At 38.5% G+C, this 16,236-nt stretch overlaps 1 protein-coding gene across 4 annotated transcripts in view; it reads left to right on the top strand.

Annotated features, from left to right (window-relative positions):
* Positions 1-13,248, top strand: part of LOC122659947 (alpha-1,3-mannosyl-glycoprotein 2-beta-N-acetylglucosaminyltransferase) — a 32,389-nt gene extending 19,141 nt beyond the window's left edge. The window contains exons 5-19 of one of the 4 annotated variants that reach the window (XM_043855107.1): positions 5,506-5,540; positions 5,641-5,717; positions 5,816-5,861; positions 5,958-6,020; positions 8,562-8,628; positions 8,720-8,788; positions 8,879-8,948; positions 9,054-9,115; positions 9,966-10,056; positions 10,156-10,249; positions 11,457-11,519; positions 11,615-11,653; positions 11,739-11,909; positions 12,661-12,785; positions 12,935-13,248. In XM_043855107.1, coding sequence (XP_043711042.1) covers positions 5,506-5,540; positions 5,641-5,717; positions 5,816-5,861; positions 5,958-6,020; positions 8,562-8,628; positions 8,720-8,788; positions 8,879-8,948; positions 9,054-9,115; positions 9,966-10,056; positions 10,156-10,249; positions 11,457-11,519; positions 11,615-11,653; positions 11,739-11,909; positions 12,661-12,777 — 1,064 coding nt within the window. In that variant the 3' untranslated portion in view covers positions 12,778-12,785; positions 12,935-13,248. Of the gene's footprint in view, positions 1-5,505; positions 5,541-5,640; positions 5,718-5,815; positions 5,862-5,957; positions 6,021-8,561; positions 8,629-8,719; positions 8,789-8,878; positions 8,949-9,053; positions 9,116-9,965; positions 10,058-10,155; positions 10,250-11,456; positions 11,520-11,614; positions 11,654-11,738; positions 11,910-12,660; positions 12,786-12,925 lie in introns of all 4 variants that reach the window. The other 3 variants (XM_043855109.1, XM_043855108.1, XM_043855110.1) reach the window with 3 other exon arrangements.
* Positions 13,249-16,236: the final 2,988 nt, after the last annotated feature.

The following is a 16,236-nucleotide window of genomic DNA, read 5'->3' as shown; positions in this document are numbered from 1 at the left end:
TGGTTTATATCAACAGGAATTGAAAGGGACGAGAAGCAATTGCAAATAAAACTAGAAAGGGGTTCTTTGATCTCCTCCCAAAACTTCTGGAAGAAACAAGCTTGGAATCCATCAATTCTAGGAGCTCTGAGAGGCCCAAGAGAAAACATAATAAGCTTAATTTCATCAAGGGTTGGGGGAAGACATAGGGCATTGGCGACAGAAGCAGGAACACAAGGGGAAAAAAGACATTCAACAAAGCTAGCATCCAACGGGTTAGAAGTAGTGAAGATCTTACAGAAGTGGTCTGCAAAAGCCAAAGCAATGTCCTTCATATTACTCAGCTTATCCCCATTATCCAAAAAAAGGAAGTCAATTTTGCGTCGTCGAGTGTTCTGCTTAGCCATAGCATGGAAACTACTTGTGTTTCTGTCCCCAGAAAGAATGTAATTCTGTCTGGATTTCTGCAACCAAAAGCACTCCTCCGCATCTAGAATCCACTTCAATTTATTGGAACATAGAGAAATGTCATTTATGTGTGAGTGGTACTGCTCTTTCAAACTACCAAATTCAGTGACAAGTTGTCTCTTAAGGGCTTCAAGGTGTCCAAAAACATTTCTGTTCCAGCATTTCAATAAGTTGGAGAAAGAGGTTAAGCGACATGGGAAGGGGTCAGAGGATGGGGTATTCCAGAAAGTTGAACAGAAGGAATGAAAGTCTGGGTGGTGAGTCCAAGCAAGTTGGAAATGAAAGATTTTTCTAAAAGATGTTTTGGTAGGAGAGGTATTGAGGATGATGGGATTATGGTCCGAGCAGATAGATGAACCTTTTTTCAAAGATGCGAGTGGAAAAAAATGAAACCAACTGGGGGAACAAAAGGCCCTATCTAAGCATTCTTTAATAAGATTGGGTGGCTTGCAGCGATTGGTCCAGGTAAAGGGGGAACCACTGAGCTTAATCTCCTCAAGAGAGCAAAGATTGATCAAATCAGAAAGTTGGGAGGATGTGGTAGAGGGATGAAACAGATTGCCACCAAGTTTGTCAGATTGATCTAAAATCTCATTAAAATCCCCTAAAACACAGAAGGTTCCGTTACAGAACAAGTAAAAGCCTGGAGCTTATTCCAAAACACAGCTCGCAATTGGGGGTGTGGGGGGGCATAAATAAAAACACACCAGAAAATACCCAGAAATTTGTCCAGCATTTTAAGACCAAAAAACAGAGAATCATGAACAATGTCCAAAATAGTGACAGACTTTTTCGCAAAAAGACAAAGACCACCTTTTCCTTTTGCATCAGCCGGGCTATCGGAAAAGGTAATCAAATTATAACAGTTGGAGAAACTTGGAATGGAAAGTGCAGTATGGTTGTGGCATTTAGTCTCACAGAGAAAAATAAGGTCAGGATTAAAGATTTTAGCATGTAACCCAGTGCATCGTCGGGAGAAGGCATTGTTAATGCCCCAAATGTTCCAAGAAAATATAATCATAAAGGCGGAATAGATAAAACACAGCAGCACAGGAATATAAAGACAAAACAAAACAAAAACAAACAACAATAAGACAGAACAATATAGTAAACGACAGGACAAAATTAGAAATTCCTTCGAGGGACAAAAGCACGAGAATGGAAGTGAAGATTGAGTAAACATAAGCTAACAGATACACAAATCATAAAAGTGAAGAGAACTAAACAAAAGTGAAAAAAATCAGTGTAGTAAAAGGAAGTGTACCGAGCTCGGAATCAACGGCTCCTGTACTGCTCCAGGGTCTGAGGTCAAGGACGTGCCATCCAGAGACAAAGCATCATCATGGGAAGAGGTTCGGGCTGGTATTTCATTCAACCACTCCTTAACAAGGGAAGTTAAAGCATCGGGGTCAGACACAGCAGCAAGAGAAGACTCGAAGAAATCCTTGATCGAATTGAACGCCGTGGAGAGGTGAGGAGGAACATCCACAGACAGAAACTTGCGTTTTTTACTTGGAGGAGAAACAACGGAGGATCCAACAAAGAAGGTCTTCCCGCCATTAGAAGACATCCAAGAAGGTGCAGGAGAGTGCTTCACACCAGGCGTCACAGAATCGCCCATGGCAGCAGCCGGAGAGGGAGCAAGCAGAGCTTCAACAGAAACGGTATCCGCAAAGAAATCACTCGTCAATGGAAAGGGCTGGAAATCAACAAACAACGAGGAAATAAAAGTGTCCTCACTAGAGGGGCTAGAATCCCTGACTTTAGGGCTAGGTTCCTTGAACACAGCAAGATCACGGTCAGCAAGAAGGTCAATTGGCCCAGACTGGGCATCACCACACACAACGCTAGTAGAGGGAGTTGAAGACAGCAGAGAAGGTTCCAGCATAGGTAGAGGCACCGGCAAAGCAGCAGACGAAGTAGCCAGCACCGGTTCATCTACCTCCATGGAGATAGACAGTCCAGGGCTTAGCGGCAAGCCAAGTTTGTCAGAAGAAGTGATGTCAGGTTCCATCATAGTAACATCCATCACCGAGGAAGAGTGAGCCGTAGTCGAGTTGATGAAGAGGGGTTGTGTAAGGGCCATATCAAAGCTTCCCCATGGGGTACGTCTACCGGACGAAGGCTTAACGAAAGAGCAGTAGTCAGCGACATGGGAAAAGCGACCGCACCGATAACAGATTTTAAACGCCTCATATTTAAAAGACACCGGAAGAGACTCCCCAGATGGCTTACGGATGATCGAAGATAAACAGACTTGTTGTTTGATCCTGAACAGGACCTTCGCACTTCGTCGCCACTGACATGGAGATGAAGATCAAGCAGCTTCCCTATACACGACACAGCCTGTTTGACCGCATCAAAGGAACAGACACCAGAGGGAACATCACAAAGTTGCACCCAGATGGGGAAGAACTTCCTTTCATAAGAATAGCGGTCGTCATCTAACGCATGCTCAACTAGGTTAACCAGTGACCGGCCACACCACCATGGTCCCAGGGCCCAAACATGATCATGCTCCTGACAGGTGTTAAACTCCACCATAAACCCTCCTCTCTCTAACAAACAATGTTAGAACACTTAATTCAATGATAAATATTCATAAACTAAGATAAAGTGCAAGGTGAATAAAAAAATTATTGTGTATTTACCTCTAGGAGGAAGAGGAAACTGTAAGGATGAATTTGCAAGTGCCGCTGTAAATACTTGGCAATCATTGGCGGATCCCTCCCAACCTGCATACACAAAAGTAAATTTCATGTCATGCGAACATGCACACATGACATTCTAGGTTGTGCTTCCCTTTCTTCCTCTCTAAGGTATTTGTTTTTCTAGAGGGACCGAGGCACTAATATGGGTACCATCTATAGCACCAACACAACCCTAATACAGTCAAGAAAGAATATAGATTAAAGGAAAGTAAGTAAAATCAATCCAACTACGTAATACTTGAAAGTACGTTTGACCTTACCTTGAAAAAAGGATATCATGTGGGATTATCTATTATCTTAGACGCAGTACGGTCAAATGATGAAGATTTAATATTCTCCTCACCCAGTTTAAGGATGGCCATCAGTACTCTATTGAAGTACTTACCAATGGTCTCTGGGGAATGTTGGGAATGCTCTGCAATGTCCCTTAACTGATTGTTATGTCCCACACTAACAAACATAGCTAATTGCTTATCAATTCTAACATATCTGCTATCTTCCAACCATCCCCTTTCTCTCATTAGGGAGCAAAGATTGAGGAAGACATGACGCTCCGTCTTATATTGTTGAAAACATCTATCAACATGTCCATTTATGACCTCCCGTACACATCAGGTCCTGTTAATGCATTATCACGGATAGGTTCTCTAGTATATAGGGAGTCATATTCACAAAGTAGTAGCACAGTACAACATGCTATATCTTCCTCATCTGTATCAACATCTTTCAATTGTACACTAGAAACATGATCACTATCATCCAATACTGCATCAATTAAAAAAAAAATTAAAAAAAAAACATGGTCAGAGTATGCATAATAAATATCACCTACAATTCTAAAACACATCCACCTGATTATCATAAAATACAAAGAACTTGTAATTGTATAATAACAGTCATCCATCCCAAACTGTTTAAAACTTTCCACATGATCAACACAAAGTAAAAGAAAAAGGAATTGTATCATTACAGTCATCCATCTCTAATAGCCCTAAAACTTCAAGTTCACCAACAGAAAGAAAAAGAAAAAGTAATTGTATGATTACAGTCATCCATACCACCATCAAAGAAGAGTTTAAAATTCATCTAATACAATCATCCATGAAATTAACATCTAAAGAAAGACAACATTCAAGCATATTCAGAAGTAGGTTCTTCCTGTTGTGGGGGGGGGGGGGGGACACAATTTTGCCTCTCTCCAATTTGAGTCTACCATATTCCTTGACACTGCCTTGGTATATGTTGCATCCCCCACCTTATTGACTCTCTCAAGTACCTCTATGGCCTTAGAAATACTGAATGAATTCTCAGGTGTTGATGTACCAGAAGCACTGCCTTGTCTCTCTATCCTTGACCTACCCATGTCCAGAATACCCCTATATGCCATTGTGAAATCAGAACTTCTGCTCCTCTTTGTATTAGGAGTTCTATCATGACTATGGGTTCTTGTTTGTCTACTAGTTGCAGCTGGTTTTTGGGTTGCAACCGGTGGGCAGCCTTCAATATCAACTCCATCAAGGTCAAAGAGTTATGGTTATCTTCATCCTCTACATTAGACTCAGCTCTTGATACAACAATTTTATCTCCAATCCCTCCCTCTCCTGAGGCATATGTATCCCCAAATGTCATTTCTAGCTCTGGCCACTGTGAAAGACCATACTTCTTGAATTTCAACCAATATGGATTTGCTTGACATAAATAAACACCAATAATTAATACACTTCCCCCAAATTTATCTTGCTGCAGGAAAGGGTGTAGACTTCAGGAGCAGCAGAGGTGACGTGAGGAGTAGCAGAGGAGACCTCAGGAGCAGCAGTGACGGCAAGATGAGCAGAGGTATGGAGGTTGAAGACGAAGAAGGGTTATGGGGCTTCAATCGTGAGAGCCGTGATTTTTTCCAAGTTTTATCGGGTTTTAAAAAGCTTTTTATTTTTGTTTTTAAAAGCTTGGTTTAGATGTTTCTAAAATGGGCTTTATTTCTGTTTTCTTCATTTTAAAAAAAAATACAAAAACGAACCAGCCATCACATACATGTTCTCATCCATTAGTGTTCCAAAAAAATGAAAAAAAAAAAATCTCTAGAAGTGGTTTTTTGAAGTGTTGCCATACAGCCCTTTACTGGTGCAAAAAAAAAAAAATAATAAATTCTACTGTAGATTCACTTTATTATTTAAACTTTTACTAATATTCTCTATGCTAATTAATGCCCTTAAAATTGCACATATACCAATATTATTGATCAACTGCATACTCATGTTTACATATTGGATGGCCAGACTTTATACCTCCTGTCTTAATTCACTACTTCATCTAAATTCTTACAGTGATTAATTATGTCTTGGTGCAGGAAAGGGTGTTCAAAGATTAATTGACAAACTACAGGTAGATGGAATGAAAATTACTTTGTTTTATGGAAATCTTTTTCTCAACTTTTGGAGGATTAAACCTTGCATAATCATCATCCTCCCTTTGTGATCATCAGGTTCCAATAGCAGCTGTTGTGGTTATGGCATGTAACCGCCCAGATTATCTGGAAAGGACAATTGAATCTATCTTGAAGTATGGCTAATGTTAACCATCATTTTTATGTTTCACAGTCAATTGGCTAACAAATCTTCATGTGCTGATTTGATATGTTACCATCTTATTTCTTCTAGGTATCAAATTTCTGTTGCTTCGAAATTTCCACTCTTCATATCCCAGGTATTTTCCGTAAGAATTTGTTTGTATGCAACACATTTTTTGCTATTTTTTTAATTTATGAGAATGATAAAATACATTCTGTAATTTTTTTTTCAGGATGGGTCTAATGAAAGGGTTAAAAGTAAAGCTTTGAGTTACAATCAACTAACATATATGCAGGTAATCATGACTCATGAAGCATTTATACTCCTCAAGGAGGTGCTCCATAGTTTTATGTGTATGTAGGACATAAAGCACGTCATATATGGATTGGATGATGCATCTTGATCCATGTCCCTGAGGAATTCCGATATTATCATCTGGATCTGATGCAGATGGAAAATTGAGATCCTCATCTGACCTGGGATTTTAATGAAACCCAGCCCATTGAACAGCAATTTCTATAAGGGAGAAGTTTTTGCCAAGATGTCCAGTTATATTCACTTAGATTTCTTTGCTTGGTGACTTCTCCCATTTAAGCCATATGGAGTGACAAGGTGGTGGATCTGGACCATCCATTGGATGGGATTCCCTCAGTATCAATCAAGTGCCCAGTTCCCATTCTACCTCAGCTGCATGGCCTATCATGTAGAAACTTTTTCCTTGTAATACCAGCAGTCAAGCTTATACATTTCTGATCAATATGCCTAAGAATAGGAGTTCTTCCGTTTTTTTGTTCTTTTTTTTTTTTTTTTGGGGGGGGGGGGGTTGGGGTAGGGGTAGGGGTAGGATGGGTGGGAGGAGGGGGCAGCGGTGAACTTATTGATTTTCTTTTAATAATTTTGAGAAAAAGGCGTATGAATTGACCTACATGCAAAGATCAGCTGCAAATAAGCTATAATCAAAATCTACTTAAAAAAATCTATTACAAAAACAAGAATCAAGCTGAATACTATTTCCTCTTAAAAGCAGTAACCTTTGTCCGTTTAAACTGAAGAAGAGTAGAGGCCCAAGGACAAAGAGTGCTTTTCACCCAGCTGGCGATTTGGTCAAACAGGTAAATTTGTACTTACAAATGAAGAGGGTCTTGTCTTTGCCGCATCACAAGATATCTTGTGATAAACACTATGTCAGCAGAAGATGCTGTGGCCGATAGGTGAAGCCCTTTTGGGCATGCAACATAGTTATCAAGGTGACGCCTAGACATCCAGGTTCCTTGGTCGTCTTGGGCGCAGTTATGTGGAAGATCCTGGAGTCACATGAATCTTGTATGGGTGACTCATGTAGCAAACCTGTTCCATTTGTATGGAAATATAACCTTGCCTGGTCTAGAGGAAAAATCTCTCATTCAGTCTCTTGGATTGAAAATTTCATCATAAATAGATTCTATAAACCCAAAGACGAGGACATTCAGACAAACTGTCCATTTTATACTTTTAATTTGACTTTTTTCCCCCCATTCTCTGTTATTAGCTCTGCCTTCTTCCTCAACTGTTAAATGCATAAGCTCAACTTTGTCTATTGGCCATCCAATCAACTGTTACAACCTTTCATCCCACATCTGCATCTCTTTCAACAAGAGAATGTTGACTAAATCTAACCAATTATGCTAAGTGATCCAGATCAGAGGCTTAGACATGAATTTTGGAGTTCCTTACACAGTTCTCCCCCCATGCCACATTAAAATGGTTATGAAAAAGGTCTTCCTTAAGGATGCACTTCTTCTACTGTGAGTTGTTGTAATTGTAACACCACAACCAATACAAAAAGAATACAAAAAATATATGATAACTATAGAGTGAGAAAAATAAGTGTTATTTTTACTTAAAAAAAAAAACTGATGAAAATACTAGGAATTGAATCCTTTGATGTCTACTTAGTTACACAGTCCGATCCAAATCCCAAATACTGAATTTTGGGTTTACCACCCCTACTATGCTGGCATTTGTTGAATGTCTCGTATGCTGCGAGGTCGAAGGTTTTTTTACTGCTGTGTCACGCTTCACACCTAACCTGCCTCTTATACACAACTCCTCTTAAAGTGAACCCATGGCTGGCCCTTTATTTCTCCTACCATGACCTTTAAGAAGGGTGGCATTGAAGCGACACCTTCTATCCTGCAAATAAATGGAGAGGGGTTGAGAAGAGGATGTGGCAGTCATCACTGGTCACCAGAAATGGGAGAGAATGGAAGGTTGCCATGGACAGTCCTGACTCCTAATGACAGTTATAGCCAGACAGAAAAGTCACCTTGATTGGACAACTACAGCCATCCAATTTTTAGAGATTGTTCAGGAGATTTCTGTCAACATCCCGAAGTAATAGAATGGGTAAAATATCTTTGGCTAGGATTTTTCTTGAGGTGGGACCATTGGAGAGGTGGCTTCCCGATTCCCAGCCTATTAATGCATGTTCTAGTATTTCAATTTGAATACTTAGATGACACATTTATTCTTTCTGCAGCTGTCTGCTCTGATAAAATAGGTAAGCCTACGAATTGAGGGGCAGACTTGGATTGGAAGCCCATCTTCTATGCCCCTCGGAGGTAGTTTGCAGATGCTCTGAATGAGTTTACCTGGTTAAAACACGAAAAATTTAGAGTTTCCTCCTTTCCATGGGAATGGACAAAAACAAAATGCCAATTTAATGAAATAAAGTTTCAGTAAATGGGCAATGATCACATTGTGGAATGCGGAATAAAATTATGGATGTTTAAAAGGATCATAAATTTGTATTCACTGAAATCAACTTCGGTTAGTTGCTAATTTTAGTTCATTGCAGCACTTGGATCTTCGACCAGTGCAAACTGAAAGGCCAGGAGAGATGATTGCTTATTACAAAATTTCAAGTAAGTATTGGTTTCTTCTTCTAATCTGTTTGTTTGTGTGTGTCTGTGTGGATACAATTATTATTCAACATTGCAAGCATTTGTTTTCCAGGTCATTATAAATGGGCATTGGATGAATTGTTTTACAAGCATAACTTCAGCCGGGTAATCATCTTGGAAGGTGCAGAAATTTGTTCCCGATAGTTATTTTCTTCATCGTATATGCCTTTTTTTACTGTATATTAAACAACAATCTCTTATTGGAAGACAGATGACATGGAGATTGCCCCAGATTTTTTTGACTATTTTGAGGCGACAGCAACTCTACTTGATGACGACAAGTATTTCTCTAGGATGAATTGAAGCTCTTAGCAGTTTGTTTTTTTCTTTTTAACCTTAATGTTCTTGCCAGTTCTTAATGTGTCTTGGTACTCTTATCATGAAAGGACCATTATGGCTGTTTCTTCATGGAACGACAATGGGCAGAAGCAGTTTGTTCATGACCCAGGTATGCCTTGTCTCCTTGACAATAAGAACAATAACAAAGAAGCACTTTTCTCATTTCCATTGTTTTAACAATAGAACAATAGTCCTATGCCAAATTTCTGGAAACAGCCTCTCCGCGAAGCGGGAGTTAAGGCTGTGTGACCCTCCTCAGACCCCGCAGTGGCAGTAGCCTCATGCACTGGGTATGCCCTTTTTTTTTTTTTTTGCAAAAAATTCTCCAGTTGAAATATATCAATATATTTTCCATTTCGACTTCAAAGCATAGACATCGTACTCATGGGATATCAAAGTTATATCTGCAGCCAAGATTTTCTTGACAAAAGGAAACCCCCTCTAGTAAGGATAATTACCTTCTATAGAATTTGAACTTGAACCTCAGGATGGCTTAAAATGCAAAAATGTGTGTCAAGGTGGGAACCCAACTTCTCATGTTCCTGCATCCAGACAGGATGTTAAAATCACTTACTTTAGCACTAGTGACCTTTATGCAGCTTTCTTTTAACTCATGCTAACAGATAAAGAAGTTGGTTCATTTGGAAATTCCACGGAAGATGGATTGAGATTTGCCTGAGATTTTTTCCTCTTCTACCAACCTTTTATGAGTAGATTAGGTTACCTTTTTCTTCGTTTGAAAATCCATCTTTCAGGTGTTGTTATATGCTGTTTATTCAAGAGGTAAAAACCAAGTCCAGTAGTCCACTACTGCTGACCAATTTACATAGGGAATTCTTTCGTTCCACATTCTACATGTTTGCTCTTGTGTATTTCTTTTACCTATCCTACAAAACCGCAAGGCCGCTTGATGAGATTATCTTTTAATTATCTGATCAGCTATTTGATACTTTCTCCAGAAGTTATTTATCGCTCTGATTTCTTTCCTGGTCTCGGATGGATGCTGTCAAAGTCTACATGGGATGAACTTTCACCAAAGTGGCCCAAGGCATATCCTTCTTGCTTTTGCCATGTTTCTTTTTGCCAAGTTGAACTCTTAAATATGTTTTACCATCAATGTTTAAGCATTCTTCCTTGACAAGATTATACCTACTGGGACGACTGGTTGAGGTTGAAACAGAACCACCAAGGTCGACAATTTATCCGTCCAGAAGTGTGCAGGACATACAATTTTGGCGAGCATGTGAGTATATTTGTTCACGATTCATGATTTGGGATTCAAATAATTGTCGTTTTTCACATTCGAACCTTGGGTTTAATAGTGGTAGTTGGTTACTATGAATACTTTATCAATTATTTGCATAAGTAAATTGAATTTGAACCATCTATTGTCACTCTTGTTTATATGTAATTATGCACTCTGCCTTAGTGGGTTCAAGCTACTTCAAACCAGGTTCCTCCTTGAAACAGAAAAGTACTGAGATTACAAATATTAAATTATTTTAAGATGACTGAATATGACTCTCATGTTGGAGTTTTAAAATCTTACCAAATACAGGGATAGCATCATCCTATTTGAACTCTAATTGACCAACAAGAAACAATCTACTCTTTATTTTTTTACAATTTATGCTTACAAAAATTTCTACCCACCCTTGACTTAAAGCTTGCAGCACCAAGAATTATGATCTCATCAAGGTAGAATTTCTTTGTTACTGGCTGCTAAAGACTGTTCTCACTTCAGGTCCTAAGCAATGAGTTCCTGCTTTAGTCTGGGATCTGACAGTCTGGATGACTTTAAGGGAAAATCTTCCTTTGGCAGCTGCTTTGGTTGCAAAGCTCTGTCACAGGCTCAGTGAGTTGAGTAGGCAGGTGGAGGACTAGTCCCAGACAGGTAGCTAGTAATGAGGCCCATCAAGCTTGTATTCCCATCTGTCTTCTGTAGTTGTAGATCCGAAAAAGATTCTCCTAATTACTTCTGGTTCCTAGGGCAAGGTTTAGTCCTTGGCTTCTTCTCTTGTTAATCTTCATGCTAATTCCTATTTTCTAAGAACCTATCTAGTACCTGCACTTAGAGGGTGGGCCTTGGTGAAATGGTAAGGTTGTTCCATTGCGACGTAGTGGTCGCGGGTTTAAGTCGGGAAACAGCCTCTCTGCAAAGCGGGGGTAAGGCTGTGTACATTATGACCCTCCCCAGACCCCACAGTGGCGGGAGCCTCGTGCACTGGGTACACCCTTTGTTTTACCTAGTACCTGCACTTGAAGTAGGCAAAATCATCAATCTCCCTTCCTTCTCTGTGCTTAAATTATGGCTTGCTTTAGAAGCTATTGTGCTTGTTACACACCACAGACGTGCAATTACTTCACTTCAAGTACACCTTCAATCACTTCTTAGCCTTGGACTGGTCAACTCTTTTTTCTCATGACAGCTGCCATGGGATTCTTTGCAGGGATCTAGTATGGGGCAGTTCTTCAAGCAGTATTTGGAGTCCATTAAACTTAATGATGTCCATGTAGGTGAAAGTTATCTTTAAGATTTTGTTCTTTTCCAAGTTCCTGATTCTGGATGTTAATCACATGATTTTGTTTTGGTCCAATCTCTGTGAAGATTGATTGGAAATCAATGGATCTGAGCTACTTGATGGAGGTAAAAACATAAACCGATATAATTACTTGATGTTGTTTGTTTATTATGTATTTGTGCTCAACTGAATTTATTTTCCTTTCAACAGGACAAATATTTAAGGCATTTCGCTGACATGGTGTCAAATGCCAAACCTATCCATGGAACTGATGTTGTACTGAAGGCATATAACATAGATGGTGATGTTCGCATTCCATACAAAGATCAGGATGAATTTGAACATATTGCACGTCAGTTTGGAATTTTTGAAGAATGGAAGGTAACCCCTTTGCATTTCCATTTTTCATTCTTTCTCTAAACGTGGTTAGTGGGTCCTGAATTCTTTTCCAAATGTTTGTTGAATTACTAATTTGGAGCACCCCCATCATAAATATGATTTACCTTTCAGCGATATTTTGATAAGAGAAGGATGGTGCATGGAATTTGTACACGTGGACAGAACCTATTTATTTTGACCCATTTTTACAATGCTAGCATGATCAAGGTGTTGAGCAGTGGGATTTGTCTATAATAAGAAATGTCATTAATTCTCTTTGTAACAGATGTCTCACGTATGTCATTCAATAGTTATAGCCATAATAGGTGGGTTGCAGTACTAGAAATACAAATTGTACAAATACTGGCTGAAGCACATAACCTACTTCATCTTTCTGCTTAAAACAAGGGACATGTTTTGATGAAAGTGTTGTAACCCACGTGAAGATTTGAGCAAGTAAACTTCCTTCTGGTGAAACATGTATTCATCATAACTGAAAAATATGTTTTCTACCCAATGGCCCCTTATACAAAAGAGTTTGGTTTTGATGCTTTGGATAAGTTAGAGACAACTTTGGTACTATACAGTTGTGATGCTTTGCAAAACCACCACTTTGGATGTCCAACCTTGAAAATATTCTTATGGAGTCCCTTCAGAAGAATCTAGCTGTTACCTTGTAATCTTTTGCATCGGTCATGCCTTAAGACTGTAAAATTTTTTTTTTTCTTTTTTTTTCCCCCTTTCGTCTTTCTAGGATGGTATCCCAAGGGCATCGTACAAAGGAGTTGTAGTTTTCCGGTATCAAACTCCTAGGCGTATATTCCTTGTCGGCCCCGATTCTCTCAGGCAGCTTGGGATCAAATCTGCTTGATAGCAAAGGTCAGTGTTCGTCTCTTTTTCTCTTTTTCCATATCAGTATCCGGTTCTGTTTTTTATTTTAGCGAATAGCAATATCAAACGTATCCTTGTCTTTCTCACAAATGGCACAAGTAGCCTAATACTTCTCTTTTTCGCTTAAGGATTAGCAGGATCTTGTTAGGAGGCAAACTAAGAAAGTGGTGGGGTAATATGAAGGATTCCCTGTGAAGATTGACAAACTGAAATTTGAGGTACAGAATCTTCCAGGAAACAAGAGGCAGCTGATATGATGGATGTAAAATCCAGGTAACCCAGATGTACTAGCAATGTACTACTCAAAAGTTCTGCACAGTTGTACTAGTTCAGTTGTACTAGTTGACACCATTTATCTGTAATTCGACTTCAAATAGCTCTGCTCATGCTGGGTATGACATCCTTGTAACTTACATTCAGCAAGAAAATGCTGCCTTTAGTTATCTTTCAATGTATTCTCCTGAATTCTTTGCCCAAAGCATCAGCTTGAGGCCTTAATTGATTATACTGCTCCATGTAGTCACATTTTTGAGCTTTACTACACACAGGAAAAGAGAAAAGACTTTGTAATATTAAATCTTGAAGGAAATGAATGACATTTATATGCCTTTTATTTTTTTTGTTATTTGTTTTTTATATATACATCTGTATGTCTTACATTAATGGCATATTTATATATCATGCATTGAAAATTCCTTTAATGAGTGTGGTTAGACTTCATACTTAAACATGGCTGATATGTATGTGAATGATACAAACTTTCCAATGATACGTCTAGTTGTCTTGTAATTGGGTGACATTTTGCATCACATCGATATGTCATTTTTTTTTGTTTTCCCGTAGAGAGACTGTTCCCGACGTAGTGGTGGAGAGCTGATGGAAGGCAGAGGGTGGAGGTGAAGGCCTTCGAGAATTGGTCATGGTAACACGTCACCCCTTGGTTTTCAAACGAAACTCAAATCACCCCCTGGATTTTAAAAATACTCATCCATCCCCCTTTACAGTAACGGTGTTAGCCTGCTGTTAGTTATTGGTGTGAAAGGATTATTTTACCCTTGTACTAAAACATTAGAATTAAATTTACAATACTATCCTTCAAAATCTATATTTGGATGTCAAGGGTAGTTTAGGGATTTAAATTTATTTATCTGGCTGACATCATCACTTAACATCATAAAACTAACGGTAGGGACTAATTTATCATATTGGGGTCTTATACAAGGGGTAATTTGAGTATTTTCAAAAATCAGGGGGTGATTTGAGTTTCATTTGAAAACTAAGGGGTGACGTGTAATTTATCCTATTATTTATAATATGGTCAAATGTTCTCTGTGTCGTGGGTGCAGAATGCACCCAGACATATGACATGGTCGAAATGAACACCCCATGTGTTTGGGCACAACCTACGCTCTTATGCAGAGAATAAAACGCCCTTATAATATTTAAAAGGGTAAATTACATGTCATCCCTTGGTTTTTAAACGAAACTCAGATCACCCCCTGGTTTTTGAAAAAACTCAAATCATCCTCTCTATAGTAACGGTGTTAGTCTACTGTTAGTTATTGGTGTGAAATGATTATTTTACCCTTGTACTAAAAGATTAGAATTAAATTTACAATACTACCAGTAGGGACTAATTTGTCAACATTGGTCAAGGGTAGTTTAGAAATTTAAATTTATTTAACTAGCTAACATCATCACTTAATAGTATAAAACTAACAGTAGGGATTAATTTGTCATATTGGGGTCTAGATGGTGATTTGAGTTTTTCAAAAGACGGGGTGATCTGAGTTTCATTTGAAAATCAAGATATGACGTGTAATTTACCCTATTTTAAACACGAGATCTCAAATGTAATTTTCTCAAACATAGGGAGGACCCGAAGACAAAAACAAATCAATAGGGTAAAAATATTTTTTTTTTGTGTTAAGTCAAAATGGTAAAAGTCAACTAAATAGAATAGATGAATTAATGACAAGCCAAAAATTACAATTTGGACTAGTGGTGTCACTACCGAAAAACAGAACAGAAAAATTTTTCAATGGTCCACTACCAAAAAAATATAATTCAATGGTCAAAAATCAACAATGCAAAAGAAATGGATGGTCAAAATTTGATAAAAAAAAATCAAAATCAAAAGGCAAAAGTCAACAAAGTATATGAGATGGATCAGTGGTAAGGAAAAATAGCTTGGTTTACCATTCAAATTCCAGACCGTTCTACACGTTTATAGTCATTGTAACTATGGATTGGGTTCCTCTACAATGCATCCCCGAGTTGAACGAGTTCAGATTTGCTATCCACGTGGAGATGAGTGGGGACAGATCTGAACCCTCTATGGGGGTGTGGGATCCATACCCCATGAAGAGATTAGAACTCAAGTTGAACAATGTTCCGCACACCCCCCGAGGTTGATACATGATCGAAATGCCACTTGGATGGCGAGATGGATGGGCACATTTGAGTGTTGTGCATATGCGATAAAGAAAAGGATTTTCAACTTGTGTATCCATCTTGCCTTTCAGTGGCATCTCGGCCACATGTCCACCTCTGGGGTATGCGGTAGAAGAGCTCAATCCAGTACGAACTAGTGAGACGAGAAGTGTTCTAATCCTTATTGTCTAAGACTTGTTTACGTTACTTTAATCGGAGATTAGTAGACTTGGACTTTACTTACGCGTTATTTAGAATCAATGATGTCAACCGCTACATTAAAAAAAAAGGTAAATTACATATCACTCTTTGGTTTTCAATTGAAACTCAGATCACCCCTTGGTTTTTGAAAAAACTCAAATATTTCCCCTCTATAGTAACAATGTTAGTCTGCTGTTAGTTATTGGTGTGAAAGAACTATTTTACCCTTGTACTAAAACATTAGAATTAAATTTACAATACTAACCTTCCTTCATCTTCAACATTGGTCAAGGATAGTTTAAGGATTTAAATTTGTTTAACTGACTGACATCATCACTTAACAGCATAAAACTAACCTTAAGACTAATTTATCATTTTGGGGTCTAAACCAGGCTGATTTGAGTTTTTTCAAAAAATTAGGGGGTGATCAATAATTTACCCTTAAAAAAATGCCAACTTCGATCTTCTATCAGACCATATGGGATTTCTGAGTCTGCATGAAACTTCCCATTTATTGATTGATGGGTTTGAGAAAAAAGATAATGTTTGTGTCGGATTTTAATTTGAGAGGAATAGCTCAATTCTGAAAAATTCCATTAATTTGAGAATTTCTGGTTCTGGTCAATTCTAGAATCATGGGTCCTAAACTCCTAGACTCCTAGCTTAATTTGAAGAAAAAAAAATCCATAATCATGCTTGGTTAATCCTGAAGAAGACATCACCATGAAAGGACTAAAGGAAGTTAAATTGGGACTAATCATCTTTCCAGTGTTCACTTTTACGAACTTTCCAAGCTTTTCGTGCA

Source organism: Telopea speciosissima, chromosome 4, assembly GCF_018873765.1.
Source record: "Telopea speciosissima isolate NSW1024214 ecotype Mountain lineage chromosome 4, Tspe_v1, whole genome shotgun sequence".
Lineage (NCBI taxonomy): Eukaryota > Viridiplantae > Streptophyta > Magnoliopsida > Proteales > Proteaceae > Telopea > Telopea speciosissima.
The sequence above is the reverse complement of the archived record's forward strand: the minus strand, read 5'-3'. Positions and strand labels throughout refer to the sequence as shown.